At 42.9% G+C, this 26,257-nt stretch overlaps 1 protein-coding gene and 1 long non-coding RNA gene across 2 annotated transcripts in view; one reads left to right on the forward strand and one right to left on the reverse strand.

The window, feature by feature from the left end:
- Nucleotides 1–26,257, reverse strand: part of LOC140847424 (uncharacterized) — a 218,450-nt gene that overhangs the window by 30,052 nt on the left and 162,141 nt on the right. The window lies entirely within an intron of this gene.
- LOC118971534 (odorant-binding protein-like) lies at nucleotides 13,768–20,546 on the forward strand. Its single transcript, XM_037013437.2, has 7 exons — nucleotides 13,768–13,925; nucleotides 14,433–14,572; nucleotides 16,946–17,016; nucleotides 17,942–18,052; nucleotides 19,014–19,115; nucleotides 19,315–19,364; nucleotides 20,337–20,546. Exons 1-6 carry the CDS (start codon nucleotides 13,848–13,850, stop codon nucleotides 19,332–19,334), a joined length of 522 nt encoding a protein of 173 aa, XP_036869332.2. The 5' UTR covers nucleotides 13,768–13,847; the 3' UTR covers nucleotides 19,335–19,364; nucleotides 20,337–20,546.

The following is a 26,257-nucleotide window of genomic DNA, read 5'->3' on the forward strand; positions in this document are numbered from 1 at the left end:
TTTTTAAGGTATCAATATGAATAAGCCCAAACAAGCATTTGGTGTCTCTGTAAAAAAGTTTTGAAAGGCGGAGGAAGATTTGTGGAACAAAGATTAGAAAGTCAACTTCCTTTGAGTGGAACATCGTGTCTCAGGAGTGAGATTTAAAATAGCTGTCAATTACGAGGAGCTCTTTGGAGGTTATTTCACGTGAGATTTTCATATTCAGTCCAATCTATAGGCTGCAGGGGAAGCTTGGGGAGTTATGAGGGGCTGTTCGCTTTGTCCCATTCTCTTTACCGAGTGTTGTTCAAAGTCCAGCTGTCTGCCCCCCAGAGATCCGAACATGATGCCCACCGGACTGTTCTTTTCATGTATATATACGCTGGGGTGGAAATGTGGAGTATTCTGGTTGTGTGGAAGTTTAATACTAATATGAACCCATTCTGGCTTGATCATCATGCCTAACACAGAAGAACAGTTTTACGGATTTTGAAGGTTTTTTTCCCCCCCTCATCAAATAAACAGCCCTGGTCTTGCCTTCGAAGAGAGTGGATGGCGCACACGTTCACATCCCGGTATTCATAAAGGGGAGTCAGTGTGCGTGTGCTCAAAGCAGACGCAAGGGTACATCTGCTCTTACTGGCATCAGGCCAACCCCACGGACCGGAGAGGAACTTAGTACATAAAGGCAACGTTTCTCATGGAAATGGGAAACGGCACTCTTTTAATAGGTTCCACAGTAGGAAAAAATCCTGTTGTACGTTTGAAGCTGACACCCTCATGTAAGCCAACATGCAGCTGGCAGAACAGCCTGTCACATGAGCCACCGACCGGGCCTTTCACTGTCCCAGCGTCCACACAGCCTGGTATCTCTCTGCCACCTGCACGTCCCTACTTGACTTCTGCTGCCCTTCATGTTTCCACTTAAAAATCACCACCTATGAGTCACTCATTATTCACTCTTGTGATTTAGAGAATTTTTTTGGTTACGTTTTCAAAAAAGATGTGGTTTGAGAAATACGTATTTGCTATACTGGATTCTTTCCTGAATCATTTATTTCTTTTTCTTATGCTACTTATTTATTTTGATGATTCCTCCTAAAACACACACACACACACACACACACACACACACACACACACACACACACACACAAGGTCCTTATTCTTGTTCAAATATGCCACATCTCTGTTTTCTTCTTACAAAACGCTCTGAGAGAGTTGTCTGGATTCATGTACCCCTATGTCTCCTTTGCAATTCTCCCCTGAATCTACTCCAAAGCCTAGGGCAGAATGAAGCTTCCATAAAGATTATACGAGCTGTAGTATGAAGAAATTTGGTCCATGACTGACCAGGATGCACCCACATTTCAATGACCTCCACAGGATTAAATGCAATGGATAATGTCAAGTTCTCACTGTAGGAGACAGTCTGCAAGAGGCATAGGCCATGTGCCACCTCTGGGATGAAACTTCACATGTGACTGCGTAAGGAGAAACCCCTGTTCTTTCCCTCTGCCATGAGCATGGGCACGTCCCACATAAAGAGCTGTTTCCTCAGCTTGCACCCTTGAAAACGTGGAGCAGAGCCTTAGACAGCTGCAGTTAGCATGGTCATGAGGGCAAAATAAATATTGAGTTATGTAAACCACCACTGAGGATGGGTGCCTGATACAGCAGCCAAGTGGTTGATAAAAATGCCTCAAGTATTTCTCACACGTAATACTGTCCAGAAGCAGGCTCAACACCGTGCGCCCCAAACCTTCCCCAGTTTACCTTTCTGAGCCCTAGAAATGTCCAGCCTTCAAAATCTTGCAATGCCCATTGACTCTCTACCTCCCACGAGGTGCATTCCATCGATCGTGAAGGGAGCAGCCATTTCAGCATGTTTGAAGAAACCAGAAATACCCATCGTTACTCAGATCAACAGCCACACACACCCTCACCCCTTGCTCCATTTAACATGATTCCTGTGAGGTTCCCTGCCCATGCCCAGCTACTGTCAATATACCATCTATACAGTCCTGTTAAAGTTTTGTTAGAACATGGCAATTCTCAGCTCAAAACCCATGGGTGGCTTCCTATTTCGGTAAGAGTAGAACCCACGTTTCCAAAACATGTACATGTGCCCACAGTTCTCTTGTGTGCACCTGATTTCATGGTGTAAAGGGAACCCCCTAAGGAACTAGAACCAATTATTTCTTAAATGGCTTGGCAACGTGTGTTTCTTTTTTATGCTATGCTTGTCTTACTGCAATGAAACAGTTGTGTTTGGCCAAGTTACCTAAATCTTCTATATCTCCATTTCCTTATCTGTCACTCAGGGCTCGTTATACCTGTTTCAGAGGGTGGATATAGAATCTAAAGAGAGATGTGCAATGCAACTAGACCAGGATTTATGATGTAGCTTTTCATTACATTTGAAATATACTCAAATTTCTATTTAATTTTTCCTTGATGTTTCTCTCTTTTTTTTTGTAAGATATTTCCGAATTCCAAATATAGGAGCATTTTCTTGTTGTCTTCTTGCATATGACACATTACCTGCCTAGTAGTATCTGCATGATTTGACTCATGATTTTTCCCATGTCAAGCTTCAGCAGACAGAAAATTGTGATTTGCCTTTTAAAGTCCAAGTATCCTGTGCTGTTCTGTGCAATCGTTTAGATTCATGAATTCATTCAAGTGGATAAATTGTGTCTTCCCAATTTCTTATCATCTTTACTGAGACTTCCCTGGAATTTTCTATGAGTCCTGAAAGAGGCCTGTGAACACCTTGAGCTCTAACTCTGGGTTCGTAGCACTGTCAATATCTGCTCTGGTGATTTCAGGATCTTGTGTTTGTCCACCACTTTTTCTGTTCTTGTACCTTCCTGGCATATTTCATCTCTCATGCTCATCCAGGGTCCCTTTTTTCCCCCCTCTTGTGTTTTTTGTCATTTTCTCTGATATCACTAGAACCAAAGGCGCTTATTCACATCTCTTGCTGGTCGGGTCTGGGTTCATTCTATCCTCCTGTGCACAAAGGTGTTGAGGCTCAGAGATGGCTTTTTCATTGAAAATCTCAGAGCAAATAATAAGGGCATGCTCGGCCTTTGCCCTTAATTCTCACCCAGTGGGGATGCAGTGAGAAACAGGTCAATGGTCCAAAGGGGGTAGCCTAACACCCTACAGCCTTGAGAGCAGGAAGACAATACTTTCTCTGTGTACACAGGGAAGGATGCCCGGTCTCATAGGATCTTACTCCAGCCCTTTGGGGTGTAAATTCTCACTCTCTAAGAGCCCGAAACAGCCTGTCTTTTTGTTACCAAGCACGAATGGCCAGTAGGTCATGAGGTCACTCCTCCTTGCAGTGTAAATGTCCCAAGTGGACACAAGTGGGGCTTCCTCAAGGGATACATCTGGGCTGTACCCATTTGCTTTTGGGGGAGATAAGAGAAGTTTATTAACCTATTGCATTGGAACAATTATTCCCCTCGTTAGAGAAAAAAATGGCTACCTATCTAAGCCCCATGGAGAATGAAAATGTTTCTAGAAGAAGTGGAAGCAAATATTTCCTCATTTTCTATCATATACACTTCACTGGCCCAGCTCAAGCGAGCTTGTTCTTTACAGGAATACTGCAGAAGCCAGGAAGTATTTCTCGAGAATGTTTTCATGATTTTCGTGGCACATCCCTTCCCAGTCTTTTTTGCGTCCTTTACATCTAAGAAGCAAGTCTAGTAAGTACAATATATTGGTCACCTTTTATTCAGTCTGATTCGTCCTCTTGCATAGAAATAGTAGCACATTTTAATTCATTTCATCACTGTACATATATTTATGCAAAGAGACAAGTGATAGATACAGATACAAAATAGGCACATTATATATAAAAATACATACAATGTCACAGGTTGTATATATGTACAAACACACATTGTCAATGATTATCTTTTTTCCACCTTTTACATTCTTTTTCAATTAGCTCCAAAGATATTGACTGTTAATAGTTTCATAATGACATCCCACCTGACGTCACTATGTCACTGATGTATCAAAGCCTCTTATTAACTCAGTTTTTACTCATAGGTAATACAAGGACATTAGAAAAATTGTACTGTGTCCATTTCAAGTACATCATTGTTGTGTCCAGCCGTATACTCATTTTTGAAATCCGTGACATCAGTACCAACTCTTTAATCTCAGGGTCATTTGGTTTTCTGGTGTATTTGCCAGTTTTCATTGATTTTTAGCCCTCTCTATCTTTCAATTGAGGTGCATTTCTGCTCCCTCCATTTCTCTAAGTATCCACTCTCTATGACAGATTCTCTTAGATTTGGTTTGTCTGAAAATATCTTTCTTTCTTTCAACTGACTAAGTCAGCTTGACAGTAGAACATGTTACTCTGTCACTCTGACTTCCACCGTTTACTTGTAGAAAATTTAGTGGTCCATCCCTTTGCTAACATTTTTTTCTCTATGTGTATTAAGCCTTCCATTTAGTGTTTGGTTTTTCCCATTTTACTCAGATAGATCTACAAATGGATTTCTTCTCATGTGCTTTTCTGGGACTGTGTGGTGGTGGTTCTTGAGTCTCTAGTGTGGCATCTTATTGGAAACTTATTACCCACCACCTTTTGGAATACCGCTTTTGCAATATTTGAGAGTCTTTACCCTTGAAAACTATTCAGGACTTACATTACTGTATCCTCTCTTTTATTCTTTTTTTTTTTGGTTATTCATATTTCATCTTGTCCACAGCAGCATGATTCACTGCAGCCAAAAGTTGGAAGCAACTCAAGTCTCCATGGATCGATGAATGGATAAATAAGATGTGATCTATAAATCCAATGGAATATTATGCAGCCATAAAAGGAAGGCTATTCTGTCACTTACTACAATATGGATAAACGCTAAAGTTGTGATGTTAAGTCAAATAAGACAGGTACACAAAGGCAAATACTGTAGGATTCCACTTACATGAGGCCCCTAGAGTCAAGCACACAGAGACAGAAAGCAGAATGGTCAGTACTAGGGGCTGAAGGAGGGGGAAATGGGAAATTACTGTTTAATGTGGATAGAGTGTCAGTTTGAGAAGAAAAGAATTCTGGAGATTGGTTGCACAGCAATATGTATGTCCTTTACACTAATGAATGCTCCCTTTACAAATTTCAAGTTCTGTGCATCAGATTTTTAAAAAGGCATTAGAGTTACTAGTCCCTCTTTCTGGAGTCATCTTACTCAGATAACTGTGAATGTTTTTCGTCTCTTCTTTTTGAGAGTCTCCTTAAATGCCCTTCTGGTACTCTCTGTGTGATCCATGTTATGTTCCCATTTGACCCTCATCCACACCTGCCGTCTTCCATACTGTAGGGTTTCTTTCTTCCTTGTATCCCCTTGTGGGAACAGAAGTCATGGATTGATACCTGTGTGGGTTGCTGTTTTCTCTGCTACAAGCCTACATCAATGGCTTTCCCTGGCCTGGGCTCAGTAGGGACCTAATCAATGTACATCAAACCCTTGGTATTAACGCCTGTGAAAATCCACGCTTTTTGTGTAGCACCCACAGGGATAAGTATGTCCATTGCTCTCTGCTATACTTCCTCGTGGTTAACTTAAAAAACTGGAGTCACTCATTCACTCCAAAGATAATGGGCTAGTCACCTACTGCTGTGGCCATGTGGCTACCGTTTGGGAAGGTGCACCATCCTGGGAGGCCCAGAAGTCCTGCTAGGAAGGATCTTTCACACATTGCCCCTGTGGGTTACCTGTGCTGACTTTCTCTTCAAACATGGGGCTAGAAAATACGGAGTCATAACTCGGGGTAGAAAAAGTAATCCGTAGTTCACTGACAATCAACACTGGGATGAACAGCAGTGTGACGGCCAAATCCACCTGGCAATGACGTACATGTACTGAAACCAAAATAAAGCAGCAGCTAATGAAATGAAAACAAACACCTGAAATGCATGAATAATGAGAGAGACACTGGTACTTCCCCAGGCAGGAAGCTGTACCCTCGGACATTTGCAGAAGCTATGGGGTATCTATTCCAGTCCTGGTAATACCTATTATTATGGCGAATATCCGCTATGTGCGTTGGAGTTAAAATGGCCATTGGAGGTGTCTCAGTTGTTTGCCACGCGTGTTTCCTCACTACATGGATGCGGGATTTTGTGTGGTGTAATGGGCTTGCAGGAGGCCGAGAGGAGAGAATGTTTGGAGGGAAAAATGCATGAGGAAAGGTGCTTAACTGTTGTGTTGCTGTTCACATTTGGAGATCTGAACCTGGCACCTCCTGGGTCTGCATACTTGACTTCCACCAGTTGTTCTGTAACAGCATGAAAGTTGAAAGTAGAAAAAAATAATAGTAGCAATAACAATAACTATGACTATTGAGTGCACCAATGGGTGGCTATAGCAGGCGAGTACTCAAATCTCCTTTGAATGGCAGAATGGGAAGTAGAAGCGAAGTCATTACTTCTTGGCAGAAACATTTCTAGGATGTGTATTCTCATTGGGGGCAAAATTGCCTCTCAAGGGGCAAAACATGCTTTTAAGGCTTTTAAGGGGGTAAGAAATACCCCCTTTCTGTATGTAGAAGCCCAGATATACATACAGAAATCCCACTTTCTGTATGTAGAAGCCCAGATATACACAGTGTACATGACCAGCTGGATAGATATTTGCACTGTAAAGATTTCATGATGGTGGGCTGGTTAAAGAAAGATCTCATATGCTCCCAGGGTGGGGGGTATTTATGAAGGCTAGTTTATCTGTTGGCAAGCTGGGAGCACACGAACCCAAATACTTTTTTAAACAGGATTCTGGGCTGTGCATGAGCGTGTTCCTGGATAAGACCAGCCTTTGAGTTGGTAGATGCAGTCAAGAAAGAAGAAAACATTTCAAAACTATAGGAGACCACAGGGTTGCTTTGAGAAAATGAATTGACTCCATCATGTTAACCTATCAACTTTGAAAATTTCTATTAAAAAAAAACATTAGGGGAAGTCAAAACAAGGATTTCCTTTGTTCTAATTTATTTCACTGAAGTTGGTTAGATATTTGTAGGAAGTCTCTCGGTACTTTTGAAGAGGCTTCTTTGGGGGTCTGAATCCTCATCTCCTGTTAAGATCTTAGCCCCAGAGGAAAGAGCGTTTTCCATGAGCTCAGCTGGCCCGGCCACACGCTGAAGGCACTGGCTTCATTTTAATGTCCCAAGTCAACACTAGAATGAAATCATGAGCGATGTATCAGTTTGATTTAATGGCAGAAAAATAAATAAAGCAGACTGGGCGGCTTAAAACAATAGCAATGTTTGATCTCACAGACCCGGAGGCCAGCAGTCTGAGATCGTGGTGTTGGGAGAACTGTGCCTCCTTCAAGGGGGCCAGCAAAGCTCTCTTAGTTCCTCTGGGCAACTTCTGCTACGTCCCTTGTCTTGTGGCAGCAAAAGTCCGATCTTTACCTGGCGTTGTCTCCACAGGCACATGTGCCCAGAGTCCCCCTATTATAAGGACACAAGCCACACGGCATTAGGGGCCACCCCCTTCCTTAAAACCTCATCTTAAGTAACGGCATCTTCATGACCCTATTTGCAAACAAGACCCCATTCTGGATCACTGGGGGTGAGGACCTCAATGTGGGAATTTGGAGGGGGACATAATTCAACTTATCATGAGGGATTATTGCGACAGACAGGCTTTTAGACCACATCAACCCCCTGGTCTTGGTATTGTATTTAAACCTGTGCTCAGTTGTTTGTGACATTCCAGTCTGTTCTTATTCCAGAAGGACTCACTCCTTCCTTGTGAAAAAGCATTTCATATGTGTCTACTCTTGTTTTGTCAGTTTACTAACTTGAAAAGATGAACAGCAAATTCATTCAGTTTTACAGGAATGGACCAGTTTCCAAAAAGACTTATTTTATGCACTAACTCACTGGTTGACTTCACAGGTAATGACTTATGAACTGTGAACTCCGAGTTAAGCACTCTTTGAGGAGATTTTCACAGACATGACATTATCTAATATTCATATTAAGCTGAGAGGGACAGACACCGGATATTCCAGAGCCTTACTCCTAAAGGGGCCTGCACTGTGGTCGGCCCCTCTTTCCCTCGCCCACTCCTGAGCACAGTAAAAAGACCAGATGTTTCCTTGCCAGAATCTTGACATTTACAAATCCATGAGCTAGCATCTCTCAAAGGTCACACTGTAGATGTTTCTGTCCTTCAACAAGGGAGACGGTGCAGAAATGCTGAGAGAAAGAGGTGACTTCCTTGCAACGCATCAGGGAAGAAGGTGAAGGGCAAGGTTTACTTCTAAAACCAGATCAATATCCATGCCATATAAGGCACGTGGGCTTGACCCAAAGACGCCTTCTTTCCCTGGCTATGAATATGTTTGTTAAAGGAATGGGACACATGAGCCACGTGCCCAAGATCTGAACAGTCTTCAGGGTTACATCACTGCCTAACTCAGGGTTTGTTTTAAATGTGGCCACCTGGCCTCTTCTGACCAATGACAAATGGATTCACCAAGGGTCACCTCGACAAACAAATCCTTTATAAAGAAGCAAAAATGCAGGCTCTCACCCAGAGGGAGTGCAAGCAGTCTGAGCTCCTCCATGGACCACCCAATATTCAGGAATATGAGCCCAGCTTCATATGCCAAAGAGATGAAGAGGCTGGTGCTGAATCCTGTCCTTGCTGTGGTTTGGACGGACCAGATGTCACACTCTAGTTTCAGCTCCTCATGGCCGAGGGACCAGATGACCTCAGGAGTTCATATTCATGTGTGTGTGTTGTGTCCCTTCTGGGGTTTTGATATTTATACCCAAATTTATGTGCACCAAAGCCTAACCATCTACCTCCTATGAAGAACCTATTAAGTGGCTCCACAGACATGTCTACTGTCCTTGACTTAAATGGCCAGTAGTATCTTTTAAATGGCACCATATACATGTCAACCGAACTTGCAAAGGAGATGCATCCGTCGAAAAGAGTTGGATCTGTGTTCTGAGTTTCGTAACAGAGAGTACGCCGTGCATGTAATGTCTCCATTTCTAGTTCACCACTAAACGGCTTTCATGCAATCTTAGGCATCCTTCTTTGTTCAGTAAAGTTAGGTAATAAAGTTAGAAGGGAAATTCACGATGGATGATGTCTGAGAAAATAAAAGAGATTGAGGGGAATTTCTAATGGGAACTTCGCTTCAGTTGTCTGCAGAACTGATTATTTACCCCATTCGGTAACAGGAAGTCGAGGGAGAAGAGCCCATTCAGGGCTTCTCTTCAAGGAGTTGATTTTGGCCGGGCAGATGGCAGCATCTCCTTCAATTTTCTGCCAAGCAAGTAAAAGTTACAAAGACACCTGTGAAATGCCCGACCCTGAGAGAGGGCCTGTGTGACTCTGGATCTGCAGGGAAGTATCAGGATTTTGGTCAAGAATGAGAGGCCCTGGGGTGTAGCTATTGCTTATACTTAAAGATGAACCTCTAGAAAATGGCCTGATTATTTGCTTGGAGGGAAATGTGTCAGAGGTGCTCCTCAGAAGCACCTACAGCAGACACATGACAAGATACTCCACATTGCTAGTCATCAGGGAAATGCAAATTAAAACCCCAATGAGATATCACCTCACACCTGTAAGGATGGCCAACATTGAAAAGACTAAGAACAACAAATGCTGGCAAGGATGTGGAGAAAGGGGAACCCTCCTCCACTGCTGGTGGGAATGTAAGCTAGTTCAACCATTGTGGAAAGCAATATGGAGGTTCCTCAAAAAACTAAAAATAGAAATACCATTTGACCCGGGAATCCCACTCCTTGGAATTTACCCAAAGAATACAACTTCTCAGATTCAAAAAGACATATGCACTCCTATATTTATCACAGCAATTTTTACAATAGCCAAGATATTAGGAAGCAACCTAAGTGTCCATCAGTAGATGAATGGATAAAGAAGATGTGGTACATATACACAATGGAATACTATTCAGCCATAAAGAAAGAAACAAATCCTACCATTTGCAACAACATGGGTGGAGCTGGAGGACATTTATGCTCAGTGAAATAAGCCAGGCGGAGAAAGACAAGTGCCAAATGATTTCCCTCATTTGTCGAGTATAACAATGAAGCAAAACTGAAGGAACAAAATAGCAGCAGACTCACAGACTCCAAGAAGGGACCAGTGGTTACCAATGGGGAGGGGGGTGTGGGAGGGCGGGTAGGGAGGGAGGGAGAAGGGGATTGAGGGGTATTATGTTTAGTACACATGGTGTGGGGGTCACGGGGAGAACAGTGTAGCCCAGAGAAGGGACATGGTGGATCTGTGGCATCTTGCGGCACTGATGGACAGTGACTGCACTGGGGTATGGGGGGGGGGACTTGATAATACGGGTAAATGTAGTAACCACATTGTTATTTTTATGGGTAACCTTCATAAGAGTGTATATGAATAATACCTTAATACAAACCCCTATAAACACTTTTAGAATGCCTTGCCCAGATTTGCACAAACCAAAGGTCCCAGTTGAGAGCCTACATGTGTAGACAGGAAGCCAGTACCACTGCAGGGGGCTCATTACACAGGACAGGCTTTGGGAAGACTGCTGTCTAGCCCTGCTACTGGAAAGCGTGGTTTAAAGATGGATAGAAGGCCATCTCCTGAGTGCCTGCTCAAAAAGCAGAGTTCCAGGTTTAGCTCCAGTTCTATGAATCAGTATCTTCAACAAAATCCTCCGGAGGTCCCTGAGCACGTTCCTCACGGAGGAACCGCGTGTGAGGGAATTTCAACAGGATCAGATCCCTAAAAGCAGTCCTGGGGCTCACGACCTCCTCTGAGAATCTAAGCCCACTGGGACCCTGCTCAGGATATTGTGAGGAAAAAGGGTAGTTCTGATGGGCAGCATCAAAAGTTCCCTTGCATTATTTAGAAAGGCTTTGTGGAATGTAGTTGCAGAAACCCAGACAGTTTGAGAAGGAAATAAAAGGCACAGGTATCGAGGATATCGAAGCATTATGTATTGGGTTATGAGGTGGTCGTGTTGGTATAGGAGGGCTCTGTTTCTCTGAAACCTTCTTTTACGCACTTTTCCATGAACATCAATGAAAGAGAGTTAGCTTTTGAAGGTCATCTGAGTTCCTATAGGAAAGAAATAAGACAATGAAGACGATCCAAAGAGCAAACTAGCAATCTCTTAAAATAACTGTTATTTTCCCTTTCGCTGGCAGATAGAACCATCTTCCCAAGAAGAGCTGATCTTAGGATGCATTCAAGGGAACATTTGTGGACCGGACTCAGGTAGAGGTGCCGGAGAATATCACAGGTTCCAAAGAGGCCATGCAGAGTGTGGTCATGCGGGAAACACGGTGTTAACTAGGCTCAGACCCCAGCTCAAAGTTATCCAAATCAGGGAAGTGACCGAGAAAAAATAGGAGGATGTTGGGAGACATGAAATTTTTCAATATTAAAGCTTTTACAACTGGAGCTTGCTTTTGGGACAAAATGCAGTGGAGTATGTGTGAGCGATCAAAGAAGACAGAACAACTTTTTCAACACTTGCTGGAAGAAATGATTTTGGAAGAATAATATTGAACGGCGTTTGTTCTAGGAATGAAGGCATGTGGCCATTTGCAGATGCAGGCGGAAGAGCCCATCAGACAAGCTGCCCCCAAGGGTCAGATACTGACACACAGGCTAGTTTGGGGTCAGATGTGCCCTGGACTGGGCGGGACTATGTCTGTTCTTTGGGTGTTTTCACGCAGATGACATGGAAATCATGAGTTCCATGGTTTCTTCACTTCTACCATAAAAACAAAATATCTCTGTAGGATATTTCACAGGTAGTTTGCTACAAAGGAAAATCAATAGCATGGACCTATGAGGAAATAAAAAAAGGTGTTCGGCTCTGTCGATGGCCTTAAAAATAAACAGATGGACAGAGACAGCAGGAACTTTTATTGTTTCCTTTCTAAGTTCTCCAAATTAGGGGAATGACTGTCATGTTTTCTTGCTTGCTGAAGATGCGTCTGTGACAATGAATAAATAATCAAAGATTAGATTGCTTAAAATCTATTAGGAAAACAGAACAATGAAAAAGAATTGTGTATATGAGTTTCTTCCAATGAGGTTTTAGACATTTGCATGGAAAGTCCTCTTAGTTAAAACGATGAAAGAGTCAGCTTTGGGGTAGAAGGAGGTGATAAACGGTGTGTGTCAGTATGACGGTCACGTCAGGGGAATAGGTGACATGTCTAAGGTCTCCTACTAAAGCTAACAGCTGAAGAAGTTTGGCTGAGCTGTCATCAGAAGCATGCGGAATGAAGTTATTTTGGTCTTTGCAGCCAAAGTTTCATTTTATTTATAAGGGAAGTCATATGATCTTTATGTTATGTCTTTTATTTAGTATAGTCCAAAGCAGGTGTAACGGGTAGAGACAAATAAAACAAAACCTGCCCCTGGAGAAGGTACAGGAATAGACAGACAATGGATCTTCTAGAAAAGTAGAAAGCAAGTTCTTTGGAAAATAACAACTTTTTTAACACTTGCTGGAAAAACTGGATTACACCCCAGACTTCAACCTCTACTTGCTCCATATGCTAGAGCTAACCCAAAGTGAATCACTGACCTATTTGTAAATGCAGCACTAGAAAATGTCTACAAGAAAACTCCAATGTCAGGTTAAGCAATTATTTCTTGGATAAGATAGCAAAGCATGATGTCTGAGAGAAAAACAATATGCAAATCACATGACCTTAATCAAAGTGCATGTATGTGGATATTTGAGAGACTCTATTAATGGAAGGAATAGAGAAGACATAGACTGGGGAAACATATTTGCCAATCTTCTGTCTGCAAAAGGAATCTATCGAAAATATATAAAGAAGTGATGATGAACCGTAAGAACACAAACAGAGCAACCAGTATCGGGCACATGACCTTATCAATGAAAATATACAGATGGCAGAGAAACGCAGAAAAGGAAGTTCCCCAACCTTACGCACTGAGTAAATGTAAATTAAAACCACAACCAGATACCACTACATACTTATCATTACGAAGTCTAGAATGCGAAGGACTGACAGGGGGTATGGGGAGGATTTAAAGTGACCACACAATTGTCATCCACTGTTGGTGTAAAACGAATCAAGGCCCTTTGATCAGCCAGCCATTGCACACCGAAGTATCTACACAAGAGTAGAATTTTACAAAGGCTTTATGTATATATCCATGTTGAACTGGTTAAAAACATGATGTTGCCACAGACTGCGACACAGTGGTAAACGCGAATGTACCCTACCTGGAGAATAGGGTTAACCCATAAGACTTTTTTCTTGTGGGAAGTATTTTGTTGAGCCTAAACACAGATTCATTTGAGGACTGCCTTGGTAACTGATTCATGGGATAGATGCCACATTAATTTTGTTAAACTGGCCAGTAACATGGTGAGTGTTAGACAATAAGTTTAAGTGTACCCCCTCAATATTAAGGAAATAGCACCGGGTTTGGGGGCACAGCCTTAGACTATTTCTCCCATGTTGGAATTCAAGATAAATAGGAAATAAGTACTACTCTCCTGGGACTACCTCCTCAGTATTGTGATCTGTCATTTACTCTGAAGGTCAAATGCCTGGACCAGCTGAAATTTCACTTAAAACTAATCTTACTCAAATAAGAGAAAGTCATGTGTACTCATCACTGCCAACCAGGATATTAAAAAAGACCTCTATGTAAACAAGGTCTCCTGATTGATGACTATAGGTTCACGAGGTGTTTCTTCAAACATATCTAATCCTATAAAAACGGGTGCACATTTCAGATCTCCTGCAACACCCGGCAGCCTCCCAGCTTCAGCAGAAGGACAACAGGCACCGTCAGGATGCAGATTCTGCTGCTGACCCTTGCACTCGGTCTGGTTTGTGCAGCCCAGGAACCTGTACTTGACAACAACGTGCTGGTAGGAAGGAATGTCTGCTGTGGTATAAGGCGTTGGGTGTTGGTTGGGTGTGTGTGTGTGTGTGTGTGCGCGCGCGCACGCTGGAGTTTTATATATCCAAATACAGGTGCACCTACATCTAGACATTTACCTCCGACTCCAACATGCTCTTTGGCTGGCTTCTGACACACGTCTACTGAATATGTCTTGAATTTTCTCTACATGGCTGATATGTCCATTAAAGGACTTCTTTACATATCTATTATCTCTTAGATGAGAAGGTTGCATTAGCCAAAACAGTGCCAACTGGACTTCTAGAATTGATAACAGAGCTTACGCTCTTTCAGGAATATCTCATTTCTTGTTTACCACAGATGTAGGTTTTCACAGTATCTTATAAATCCTTCTTTGTTCAGTAAAGTTACATAAGTGTTGTGCTGATGCAAAAGTGAAGGGAAACTCACGATGGACGAGGTCAAAGAAAACTAAGAGAGACTGACTAAAATCACCCCTGGAATTTTGCTTTAGATTTCAGTTCAATTGAACACTCTTCAGATCGCATCCTCTAACAAAGGGAAGATAACAGATGGGGGGCCATTCCAAGCTTATGCCCGTCAAATTGAACTGAACCCGCAAAATGACAAAATCTTCTTCACATTCTTCATCAAGTGAGTAAAAATAACAGAACGAAAATGCCTGGGAATGCCTGGCCCTGACCGAGGGCCTGTCTGACTCTGGCTCAGCAGGGAAGTATACCGATTATGGTCAAGAACACAAATCTCTGGGGTTTGTGCTGAAAGGTCTTTAAATATGTTGTTAATATTTAAAGAAGAGCCTCTAGAAAATGTCCTGAGCATTTGTTTGGAGGGAAAGGTGTCAATGGTGTTCCTCAGAAGCATCTCAGGGGAGAAAAGAGATGAGAACAGCCAGAAGGGTGTGGAGTCCTCAGCGCCTGCGGATTCTGACCACGATGGGACTCTGTGCTGCCAAATTTGTAAAGGGCCTTCACCCTGAGAGGAATGCAGCTCCTCGAAGTGTGAGCAGGTGGTGACGCACATAATCTCTGTCCCCATGAACTTTCTCAGAGCAAAGCGTCGTCATCACTAAGCCATCACAGCCTTCACGGCATCAAGTATTCCTGATGGAGGTTGAGGGCTTTGTAGTTTTCATTAAGAACCCCGATGACTAAGAGGAGATGAACTGGTTTTCCACCTTCCTTGGTCAAAACGGAGCCAGGGATACAGTTACATAGACGCGTAGCAATAATGCATTCTATCATCCTGGTATGGATGAGGGAAAAGAGGACATCAAATCAGAGGAATGGTGTGTGAGGGGTCTCAGAGGGTCCCAGTACATGGGACAGGGACATGATGCCTCTGAAGGATGACTGGGACCATCAGACAAAGGACACTGGAAAGAGAAGGGCTGGCGTCATCAGAGGCACCCAGTTATTTTAAAGAAGTGTTCAGGAAATGACAAGTAAGGTCAGGGTTAGTAAGTGCAGAACAGATGGAATGGTTCCAGGTGAGATTCGTTAAAAGAAAAATTAGGGTTCCTTCGGAAGGCTCTTTATGTCCATGTATCAGTTTTATCTTTCCCCCCATGAGAAATGGACACATATTACATTGGGGAGCAGCCACAGTCAGTGACAACTTCTACCTGTTTCTTCTTGAATTATGGCCTTCAAGAATAGCTTTTCTTACAAATATCATATTCTCCTTTGATTTCTCATATTTATCGTTTTTGTGTCCTTCCATGTTTAACTGACAAACTCTGATCTTTCTCAAATCAGCTGAACTGAACAGTCATTGACATGGGATTATATTCATCCCAGTGAAGAGCAGCGTTCATGAGTTTGAGGCCACGCACACACCCATCTCGCCACTGCTCCCCTCAAAACAAACCCATTTCCGTAAGCACAGAAAGTTCTCTTTGCAGCATTGTACTAGGCCACGTTCAAGTGCTTTGTATATGTCACAAAGTGGACATCATCTAGCTACTGGATCATGTTGTGGGCATTCTGACTAACTTCCATGTGAATAGCTCAGTATCAATGTCTCTGTTAACATGTATTTTCAGTGTTGAATGGCTGCACTAGAGTCCACGTGTGTATTGAAGTATAGCAGAATGTCAAATTATTTTCTAAGTGAATGAGACTTTTCATTATCACTTATAACAGATGAGGTGTTTTTTTCAGCACATCCATTGTAAAACTTGGCATTGACATCATTTATGATTTTATCCAGGCTTTTGTAATGGAGATGAAATCTCAGCATGCTTTTAATTTGCATGTGTCTGAGGACAAAAGTCCATGAGTACCGTGTCCTATAGCCATTCTTTGGAGAACTGTCTGTCTGTTCAACAACTTGCCCAATTTCAGCTGGATTATTACCTGTTTTATCATTTGCATTATAGTACGCATTCATTCCACTTTCCAAATGCAACTTTCTTGTCATATACTCACACAGAGGCACACAGTGTTTGTTACACACCAACACAGATTTATAACCATAACATTCATTGCATGTGTATATTCCCCCGAATCATATACTAATATCATGTGCATGTGGGTGCTCCATCTGGGAGTGTATACACTGCCTTTGTACACATACATGTGCCTTGAGGTTCATTTTCTTAACCGTGTTTTTCTAGGAGATGAAGGTGTTGGATTTGATTGCACTCTTAAGTTTTTTCTTTCTTTTTGTGATTCCTATCTCTTCTGTCATCTAAGATCTTTGCCAGGGTTGTGACCACCACTAAGCCCTGTCTGGAAAGCTGTCTCTTTGTTTGCAGAATGACCTGTTTTGCATCTGGATCATGTCTTTGCCACAGCTGCTCAAACCTCACCTGAACAAAATATCCTTCACTGGAGAGTTGCATGGTCCTGGATAACTCATTTCTTCTCTTTTGCTGGCACTTGGTTCATGGGCGTTAAAATGAGGCGTGATACAGGGTGACAGGGAGTCAAACAAAGAAACTACTAGTGACAGATGAAATGTAATTATTGATGTTAATCCACTTGAACCTGTTTCATTTTTAAGGGAAAATGGAGTATGTGTACAAAAACTGGCCGAGGGAACAAAATTAGAGGACTATGTTTACCAGGTTAACTGTAAGTACAACTATTTTATTCGTACAAGTATCTCAGGGTTGGAATCTTGGCCTCGTCTTTCTGGAACTCCATATATGTGAATTCTAGGTCTCCTAAGAATTGAAAGTGTAACTTAAACACTGCCTGGTAAGGGACAGCTGTGAGGTGTCATTTATAGTTGACCCAGATAATGTGAAGTCAGAGGGTTCGGTTGTAATGCAAAGTATAAAAATACGTATTGCCTTCCCTGCCATCCCCGAAGAATGATGGCACAGCTGGAGAGATGTAGGGCCTCAACCAGGGGGGATGTAAATTAATTGTTCCACCTGCTATAGCCGGCATATCCTCCCAAGTGAAACTGTCATAGTCCCACACTGACGTGGTAGGGGCAGCCACACATTTGTGAAGAGACGCACACAGATGCAGCATCAGGGGAAAGGCCGTCATTACTATGAAGAGCTCCCTTGGCTGCCTGGTCCGGCAGGCCCTCAAACAGTTACACAATGTTTTGAAGGACATGTCGAATTTGATCTTCAAGAGAAATCAATTCATTGCTTGAGTGAAGGAGAATCATATAATTTTAAACTTGGAACCGATTTTATGCCATTTAAGAACATGTACCATCGTTTAAAGAAACCTTGGCTTCACTAGAACACAGGGCTGGAAACCATTTCAGTAAGGGCATGACGTGAAGTGAGGCGACCATGGGGAAAGGCCTCCCTACCGTCCTCACGGCCATCGTCCATGGTAACACCACGGCACGGCTGCAGGGACACAGGGATCAATAGACAATCTTGTTGCCAATGGTGCTTTTACGCCATGATGAAGCAAAAACCAATGAATTAAGTCAGGCAGATATTTATTGATTTACCTATTTATGTATATTGACATAGCGCTTTAAGGATGTGAGTGGGTATATGTATAGCTATGTATTTCTCTTCCACAGATTCCGGTGAAAATGTATATAAAATTCTCTATAAGGATGAAAATGCTATGATCGCAGAGATAAAGAACACGGATGCGGAAGGCGTGGAAACGAACATAATTGTATTGTATGGTACGATTCTCTCCTACTATATACCACCGTCACTGTCGTACATGTCTCCACTGTCCCTTTTCTAAGTCACAAATTCAGTGTGTGCTCACATGGATCCTTATTCCGTATGCAAGGCCCCGGGCCTTCTGTCCACGGAGGGGTGTGGTTGGCAGATGAAAGCGGTCAGAAGGACGTGGGGAGGGGCGGCAAAGTATTGGATCCTCAATTAGATGTGAAGCCCCTTTATTCGAATGAACAACGGTTTAAAGTTAACTTTTATTAGGAACAGTTATTGACAGATCAACTTATTTCAAGTCATGGTTCTATTCAGTTGACCCCAACTTAAAATCTTAGGAAATTTAAGAAATATATTCTATCGTTGGAATAGGAAAGCATTTAAAATTCACCTTCAAGATTAATCTTTCCATCGCTGTTCTTATGAACACTGACAATTTCCACCACTGAATACCCACACAGGGGCGTGCACGGGTGGGCTCCTGTCTGGGATACAGGGTCTCTATTCGGATGAGGATGGGTAGATCTGAGGTCTAGTAAGATGCTGTCTCCCCGGCCTGTGGGCCAAGGCTGCTGTCTGCCTGCACCTGAGATTCGAGCTTCCAGTTTACTTGGGTCCAGACCAAGGCATGAATGTCAGACATGGGGTCTAGGAAGGACGCAGAGATGGAGCAGATCGCAGGGATTCTAGATGGACTGGCCCCAAATCCATGGTACTTCTCATGCGTCCCTGGAGTGAGCTGCCGAGCTCGCAGAGGGCACCGGTACTGAGCTGTGTGGGGTTTCCCTGTCTTACCCACCAGAGGCAGGCAGCGGGCATGGTGATGCGTTCAATGTCCACACTGGACGCTGTTCGATCACAGCCCGTGAAGACCTGGTTTCTACATTCACTTTCCCCATTTCTAGCTTCAGAAATTCTGCGCGGCTCTAACTGACAGATTTCTGCATTATACATGGTGATTTTCAGGCAAACAAAGTGATATTAGTGAGGAAACCGTGGCAAAGTTCAGGAAGATAACTGCAGACCTGGGAATTGCAGAAGATAATATCGTCAATATCATCAGTTCTGGTAAACAGACTCTTATTTTTTCCTGAATATATCAAATACCCATTATGGCCATCAACCACTGGGAAACAAATTAACTCATTTTCAAATTCCTCTCCCACCATGTATCACCTATAAAGTCCCTTTTAAAAATACAGATATCGTTAGAAAGAATGGGAAATGGAGTGATGCTTTTTCTCATACCCTTTTGTTTTCTCTCCAGACGACTGTCCTGCAATTTAATGAAAACAGGATGCACAGCCTCTCAATGGTGTAAGTAAACACGTCCTGTTACTCGTCTGCTATGCCATGTAACTCCGTCAGCCCAGATGCAGACTTCATGGAGGGACATGTTCTTTAAAGCAAGTTTTCTTCTGGTCCCACTTCCTAATGTCACCTGAGAACATGTTCATGCTGGGTGAGCTCCTGAGATTGGTCCTGTGCCCGATGAAACTGCACCTGCAGGAACAGGCTAGTAATGAGCAGGTTTGGGGAGAAAGCACCGCCAGGCCGGGACTATGCAAAAGACGGTCGTCAGAGACTGGCAGGACCTGGTGGGGACGCAAGGAGACATGCTGAGTTTCCCAGTGCATCCTGTGGATGGTGGTTCACATGTATCCCTACCCCTACGTGGGCCAAAGGGAACCCACCAGTGCCTCAGCCGCCAGGCTGACTTCACGTCATGGGGAGAAACACGTGGGAGGGTTCCAGCCACACCGTCACACCTGCACACTGCACGGGTTTTCCCGAAGAACATGATGTCCCCAGAAGTTATTTCAAAGAGTCTAAAATAAGATAGCCTCAGGAAAGGATACTGATCTGGGCTAAGATAAGCCTTATCTTGGTTAGAGAGAGGGCTTGGGGAGAGCCATGGAGAAAAACAGCCAAAAAAATGTCAGCTCTCAGGATGAGTGGACAACCTTGATGCCACACAGTTTGGAATTCGTGCAGGGGGCGTGATTCAGTCACATAACATACCCTGAACTCATTTTTAAAAGGGCCATTGCCATGTCCATGCTTTCTGATATCAGGGAAATTCTGGCATGGATCCCAGTCCTGAAAGGCACCGACTCGTGTGCATATCTAGAAAAGTTCACGTGGATCCTCTCCTACCACGGATGTGGGGAGCAGTGTGTTCCCACCAGATTAACTGGAGGGCCTGCAGCCCTGCCTCTGAGGCTCACCCGTTTCTGTGTCATGCAGTCAATGCACACGAACCCCTTCTCCTGTTTTATTCCCCTATAGTAAAGCCCCTGAGAACCGGTACAACGTCTCCCTTGTGGAATCAGGACCAGATGATGAAGAGAACATCCCTTGCGTCTGCACTACTTTACCTCTCTCTGCTCACAAGCGAGTCCCGTTTCCCATGTCATCTCTGCCACAACCACTCCTGTCCTGCTTGGTGTTGTTGGGTTTGTGAAAGCTTAAATAAACTGATTTAATATAGCAACTGCATATGTGTCTGTCTGGAAAATCATTTAATTTAGAAAACATGCTTAAATATCCACGGAAAATACATGGACACGTCCTAAAGGAGTCAAGGGCAGCGGAGGGAGAGGTTCTGCCATCGTGGAAAGAGGAGAGGGTCATGGACACTTTTACTGTATTGGGACAAGGGAGTTTGCCCAAGAAAGAAGTCCCTGGGGAACATAGTGTGCATCACAGGGAATGGAACACCTGGGCAAATCCATGACATTTACCCCAAATGCATATGCACCCATCATCATCGAGGGGTCACGTGGGTATAATACTGACACACAATTATATACTGAAATTACAGAAAAATTTGAAGAATTAAAGAAAGATTCCCTGCATGTGTTTGGCTGACTCCTCTGTCCCACAAATGTGCATCTCTGTTCCACAAACGTGTGTGCCTGTGCACCCTATTTGCAAGGAAAAGGGGTTGTAACCTCAAGCCATACAGAAGTGAAGAGAAGCATAAGGGAACACCACCCATCACATTAGGCCAACCGATTGAACACTTGTACGAAAGGGGCTCAAACGTGATAGTTGTGTTACCCAAACTGACGCACGATGAAACAGAAAATGTCTACAGTCTTTTCCTATTAAATAAATTGAATCAACCTGTCAGAACTTTGGAAAAAGATGTTGCAGGTCCACAAGATTTCATTAGAGAATCCTTCCAAACAGCGAAGAAGAAAGAGCATTTAATGTAGACACAGTTTTTTGCATGAGATGCTGTGGGAGACGAGACCGCCCTGCTTACTTTGTGAGGTCAGGAACCTAAATGCCCACAGCGACAAGGACATGTTGGGGTCCACAGTCGTATGAGTTCATATTAAACGTGATCCTGTCCCAACTTGCTCCAGGCCAGCATTAGGTACTCTTGATAGATGGTATAAACTCTTCATTATATGTGTGTATATATTTTTTGATATGTTTTTATTGAGGAATAGTTGATATACAATACTGTTTGTATATATTATATATAGTTTCAGTTGATATACCATAGTGTGTGTGTGTGTATATATATAGTTGATATACAATATTATATTTGCATATATTATATGTAGTTTCAAATATATGACATAAGGATTCAGCAGGTGCATACTTATTGTATCCTAACTTCAAGTGCAGTTACTACCTGTCAACACAGGAAGTTGTTACAGAATCATTGGCTGTATTCTCCATGCTGCACTATCATCCCTGTGACCAACTTATGATGGAGAATTTTTGTGCCCTTTTACCCCCTCACCCTTCCCACCCACCTGCCCTAACCCTCCCCCGTGGTAACCCCCAGTCACATCTCAGTGTCTATGAGTCTGCTGCTGTTCTGTTCATTGTGTTTTGCTTTGTTTTTAGATTCCAGACATAAGTGAAATCATATGGTATCTATCTTTCTCCACCAGGCTTGTATCACTGAGCATAATACCCTCTAGTTCCATCCATGTTGTTGCAAGTGGCAAGATTTCTTTCTTTTTTTTTAACAGATGAATAATATTCCATTGTGTATATGTTCCACATCTTTACCCATTCATCTATTGATGGACACTTAGGTTGCCTCCATATCTTCGCTATTTTAAATAATGTGGCGATAAACTTACGGGTGAATGTATCTTTTTGAGTCAGATATTTTGTTTTCTTCAGGTACATTCCCAGAACTGGCATTAGTGGGTCGTATAGGATTTCCATATTTAGTCTCCTGAGAAAGATCTAAATAGGTTTCCACGTTGGTTACACCAACCAACATTCCCACCAGCAGTGTAGGAGGGTTCCCCTTTCTCCACATCCTCGCCAACACATGTTATTTCTTGCCCTTTATATAGTGGTTATTCTGACTGGTGTGGGGTGATATTTTGATTTGCATTTCCCTGATGTTTACTGATGTGGAGCATCTTTTCATGTGCTTGGTGGTCATCTGTGTTTCTTCTTTGGAGAAAGCTCTGTCTAGGTCTTGTGCCCATGTTTAATGAGGTCGCTTTATCGGAGTTGAGTTCTTTGAGTTCTTAATATATTTTGGATGATAACCCCCTTTTTAGATGCATCATTTATGAATCTATTCTTCCACATTGCAGGTTTCCTTTCTGTTTTGTTGACGGTTTCCTTTGCTGCTAAGAAATTTTGAGTTTAATGTATTCAACTTGTTTATTTTTGCTTTTGTTTCTCTTGCCCGAAGAGATGTGTGCTGAATAAAGTTACTCATGCTTACGTTCAAGTGATTTTTGTCCACGTTTTCTTCTAGGACTTTTTCAGTTTCATGTCGTATGTTTAGCTCGAATCCATTCCAAGTGAACTTAGATTGTAATGCAGTTTTATTCCCTGCCAAGTAGCTGTCCAGTTCTCCCAAACCAGTTATTGAAGAGGCTGTCTTTTCCCCATTGTATATTCTTGCCTCTTTTGTCATATACTAATTGACCACAAATGTGCGGGTTCATTCCTGAGCCTTCTATTCTGTTCCATTGATCTATGGGTCCATTATTGTGCTAGTACCATACTGTTCTTATTACTGTAGCTTTGTAGTAGAGCTTGAAGTCAGGGAGTGCAATCCTCCACCTATCATGTTTTCTCAGGATTGCTTTGGCTATGCATGGATTTTGTGATTCCATATAAATTTTGCGATTATTTGCTCTAGTTCTTTGAAAAATGTCATTAATATTTTGATAGGGATTACATGGAAACTGTAAGTTTCTTTGGTTAGGATGGTCATTTTGACAATATTAATTCATCCTCTAAAAGAACATGGGATAGATTTCCATTTATTTGTGTTTTCTTCAATTTCTTTGGTTTTTAGAATACAGGTCTTTCACCTCCTCTGCTAGCTGTATTCCTAGGTATTTTATTCCTTTTGGTTCAATTGTAAATGGAGTTGTTTCCCTGATTTCTATTTCTGACGGTTTGTTGTATGTGTGTATATTTCCAAAAACACACAAACAGACTATATATACTGGAGGCAGTCTGTGTGCTATACACATATGGCATACATAAAATATGCAGAGTATCACATGTTTGGTTCTTATTTATGTATTAATACTCTCAGGGAATATTCATATACTGATTTAGAGTGATATAATTCAATATTTGAATTTCATGTATTTTCTACTTCGAATGTACCAAAGCTTGCAGAGTATTAAATGTAGTTTTAACTATTTCAACATTACAAACAACAAACCTGTTTAAAATTTCCATAAATGGGAATACCTTATCAAAGTGAACACATTTAGAATTTTGGCCAATACGAACAAATGGACCTTTCTGAAAAGCTTGTATTTTTTACTTCCGAGCATGCACTTCCCACAAATCCACGTTGACCGTGTTCTTCCAACATTCTCCAGAGCTTGCATGCAGACCTTTCCCGGGGTGAACAATTTCCTATTCCTTCTGAAATAGGACTCCCAGACACTCCATCTGCCTACCTGGCTGCACTTTCACCCTACAACTTAGAAACAGGTCATATTTTGGCAAATTTTTGGTTATCTTGTGTGCTTTCTATCTCCTTCCCCTGGAAAAAAGGAACAGTGACTGAGCCTGTCTGGTTTGTGCTGACTTTGAAGACCCTGTCTGCTGTGGGTGCATCACATACACAGAATCAGAATTCATGGAGTCCACACAAAACACTAGGTAGTAGGAATCCTCCAGAAGACCCTTCCATATAATTCATGCTTGGATTAAAGTTTAGACCAATTGGACACTATTTTTTAATATTGAAAATAATAATAAAAATTGTTTTTCTGCAGAGAACTGGGTCTTGCTGATGTTGAGTGCAGACAGATTGAGAAGGCCTGGTGTGAAACTCGCTCTTGTCAATTATGGTTCATTATGGTTAACACATGGCACAAACTGATGTTTACCAATCACTCAGGTGGTTGGGAATAGATGGAAAAAGCAAATCCTACTTAACAGAGAACAAACATTTTACTAAAGGACTATGTCCAGAGGCTGATGGATTAAAATTAGGCTGCAGGAAATAGACGACCCTCATTTGTTAAAACAAACACAGATGTGGGATGTGAAACAAGGAACAAACAAAAACCAATGGAAAAATGCCAAGACACTTTCAGAAAAGCAAAAGTAATCAGTGGACAGAGACAAGGTGACATTGCTTTCTGGAAGCTTCCCTTCCATGTCTCCTATTTGTACGACATTATATCCTATCCTGTTCATATACATTTGGAAGCCTAGACGTACCCAGAATTTTCCAGAAGGACTGGGGAGGTCATGGACCATGTCACATGTGGTTTTGGTCCATTTCCGACCACATGGATGGGCCTGAGGGATTCTCAAGGGCGACCACGGGATCACAAACAGCTCCAAGGAGGAGCAGATCTTCGTGAGGAAATCTGAGGTGAGGCGCAAATGTTCCTCTCCTGCTTGTGTTCAGGGTTTATCTACCCTTTGCCTGGGCTCTTCGCTACTTCAGACTGGATCCAAATAACACGGCCCTGCCTGGGACAACGGCAGCCCTCCCCTGGGTCACACTAGACAGGCGCCTTTGCAGGACACGGTGAAATGCACACCCTGGGTAACTTTTCAATAGAGAATATGTATCTATTCTTGCTCTGCGTCTAGGAGAAGACTTCCATAGCAACAATTTGCATGCTTTCCTTCTTTATTTATACATTCCAATTCTTTACTGCACCCGCTACGGCCATTTTCCGTCTCCTTCATGTATCTCACATATGACCACCGAGATTCTTATGTCCTTGTGCACACACCTGGACCTGTGCACCCCGCCTCCTCCAGCCCTGCTTCATGGTCCACCTGAGAGCCACCCATTACCCTTGTACTGAAGAGGTATTCCTGTGGGTGTCACTGATGCCCCTTGGGCACGGCTCTGAGTCCAGGTTCTCAGCAGGGACTTTGGAGTTTCTTCCCACCCAGAAATATCCACCCTGTGCAATAGTGACCTTAACTGACCCAGGAAACAACAACCCCCACTGGGAAACACATAGACTCATTCGTTTACCAGTTCCAGGCACTAGGGATGCAACGGAAAGAAAAATTAAAGCCTATGACGTTGTGACATGTACTCTTTAGTGAGTGGACAATGGAAATGGCCATAGTGGGTGCAATAAGGACACAGCACAAGGGAAAGAAAGAGGGGAGGAAGTGGAGTCAGGGTGTGCTGGGAGGTTTCCCGCACTGCGGGGAGAGCCGAGCTTCTGAGTGACAGTCAGTTGTGCGGCTGAAGCAGGGGGAGGGAGAGGTGCAGGAACCCAGGGGGGTCACGGAAATTACTGCCCGGCATGGAGGTTTGATTCTGTGCGAGAGGAACATGTTACCGCGTATCATCCAAGGTTTCTCACCCAGGGCATGACTGCAAGATCTGCTCAGGACCCCTGAGAACTGTCTGTTGGCTTAAAAGATGTCCATGTTTCTGTAGGAGGCTCTCTTTCCCCTACCATTCTTTCACCCACATTTTGATGAATACTAATGAAAAGAGTTGGGACCTGAATGTCATGTTTCTTTAGGAAAAAGAGACAGAGGATTCAGAGGCTGGTAAGAGCAAACTGTCGCCATCATCACTTAACACAACTACTGTTTAATTTCCTCTTGGTTGTCCAACAGGAAGATCTTCCTCCCCTGGAAGGTTCCAGGACACACTCTAAGGGAACAAAAGTGGGTGAGACTCCAGGAGGCCCGGCTGGGAATGTGTGCAGTACTGAGGAAGACGTGGCTGCTGTGGTAATGGGTGAAACCCCACGTCG

This window comes from Manis javanica, chromosome X (genome assembly GCF_040802235.1).
Source record: "Manis javanica isolate MJ-LG chromosome X, MJ_LKY, whole genome shotgun sequence".
NCBI lineage: Eukaryota > Metazoa > Chordata > Mammalia > Pholidota > Manidae > Manis > Manis javanica.

What these genes read in the sequence shown, in the direction of transcription:
- LOC118971534 (XM_037013437.2), top strand. Translation starts at nt 13,848, where the DNA reads ATGCAGATTCTGCTGCTGACCCTTGCACTCGGTCTGGTTTGTGCAGCC. An exon ending in TACTTGACAACAACGTGCTG is followed by an intron (nt 13,926 to 14,432) that starts GTAGGAAGGAAT and finishes ATTTTGCTTTAG; the next exon opens with ATTTCAGTTCAATTGAACAC. An exon ending in TTCTTCACATTCTTCATCAA is followed by an intron (nt 14,573 to 16,945) that starts GTGAGTAAAAAT and finishes TTCATTTTTAAG; the next exon opens with GGAAAATGGAGTATGTGTAC.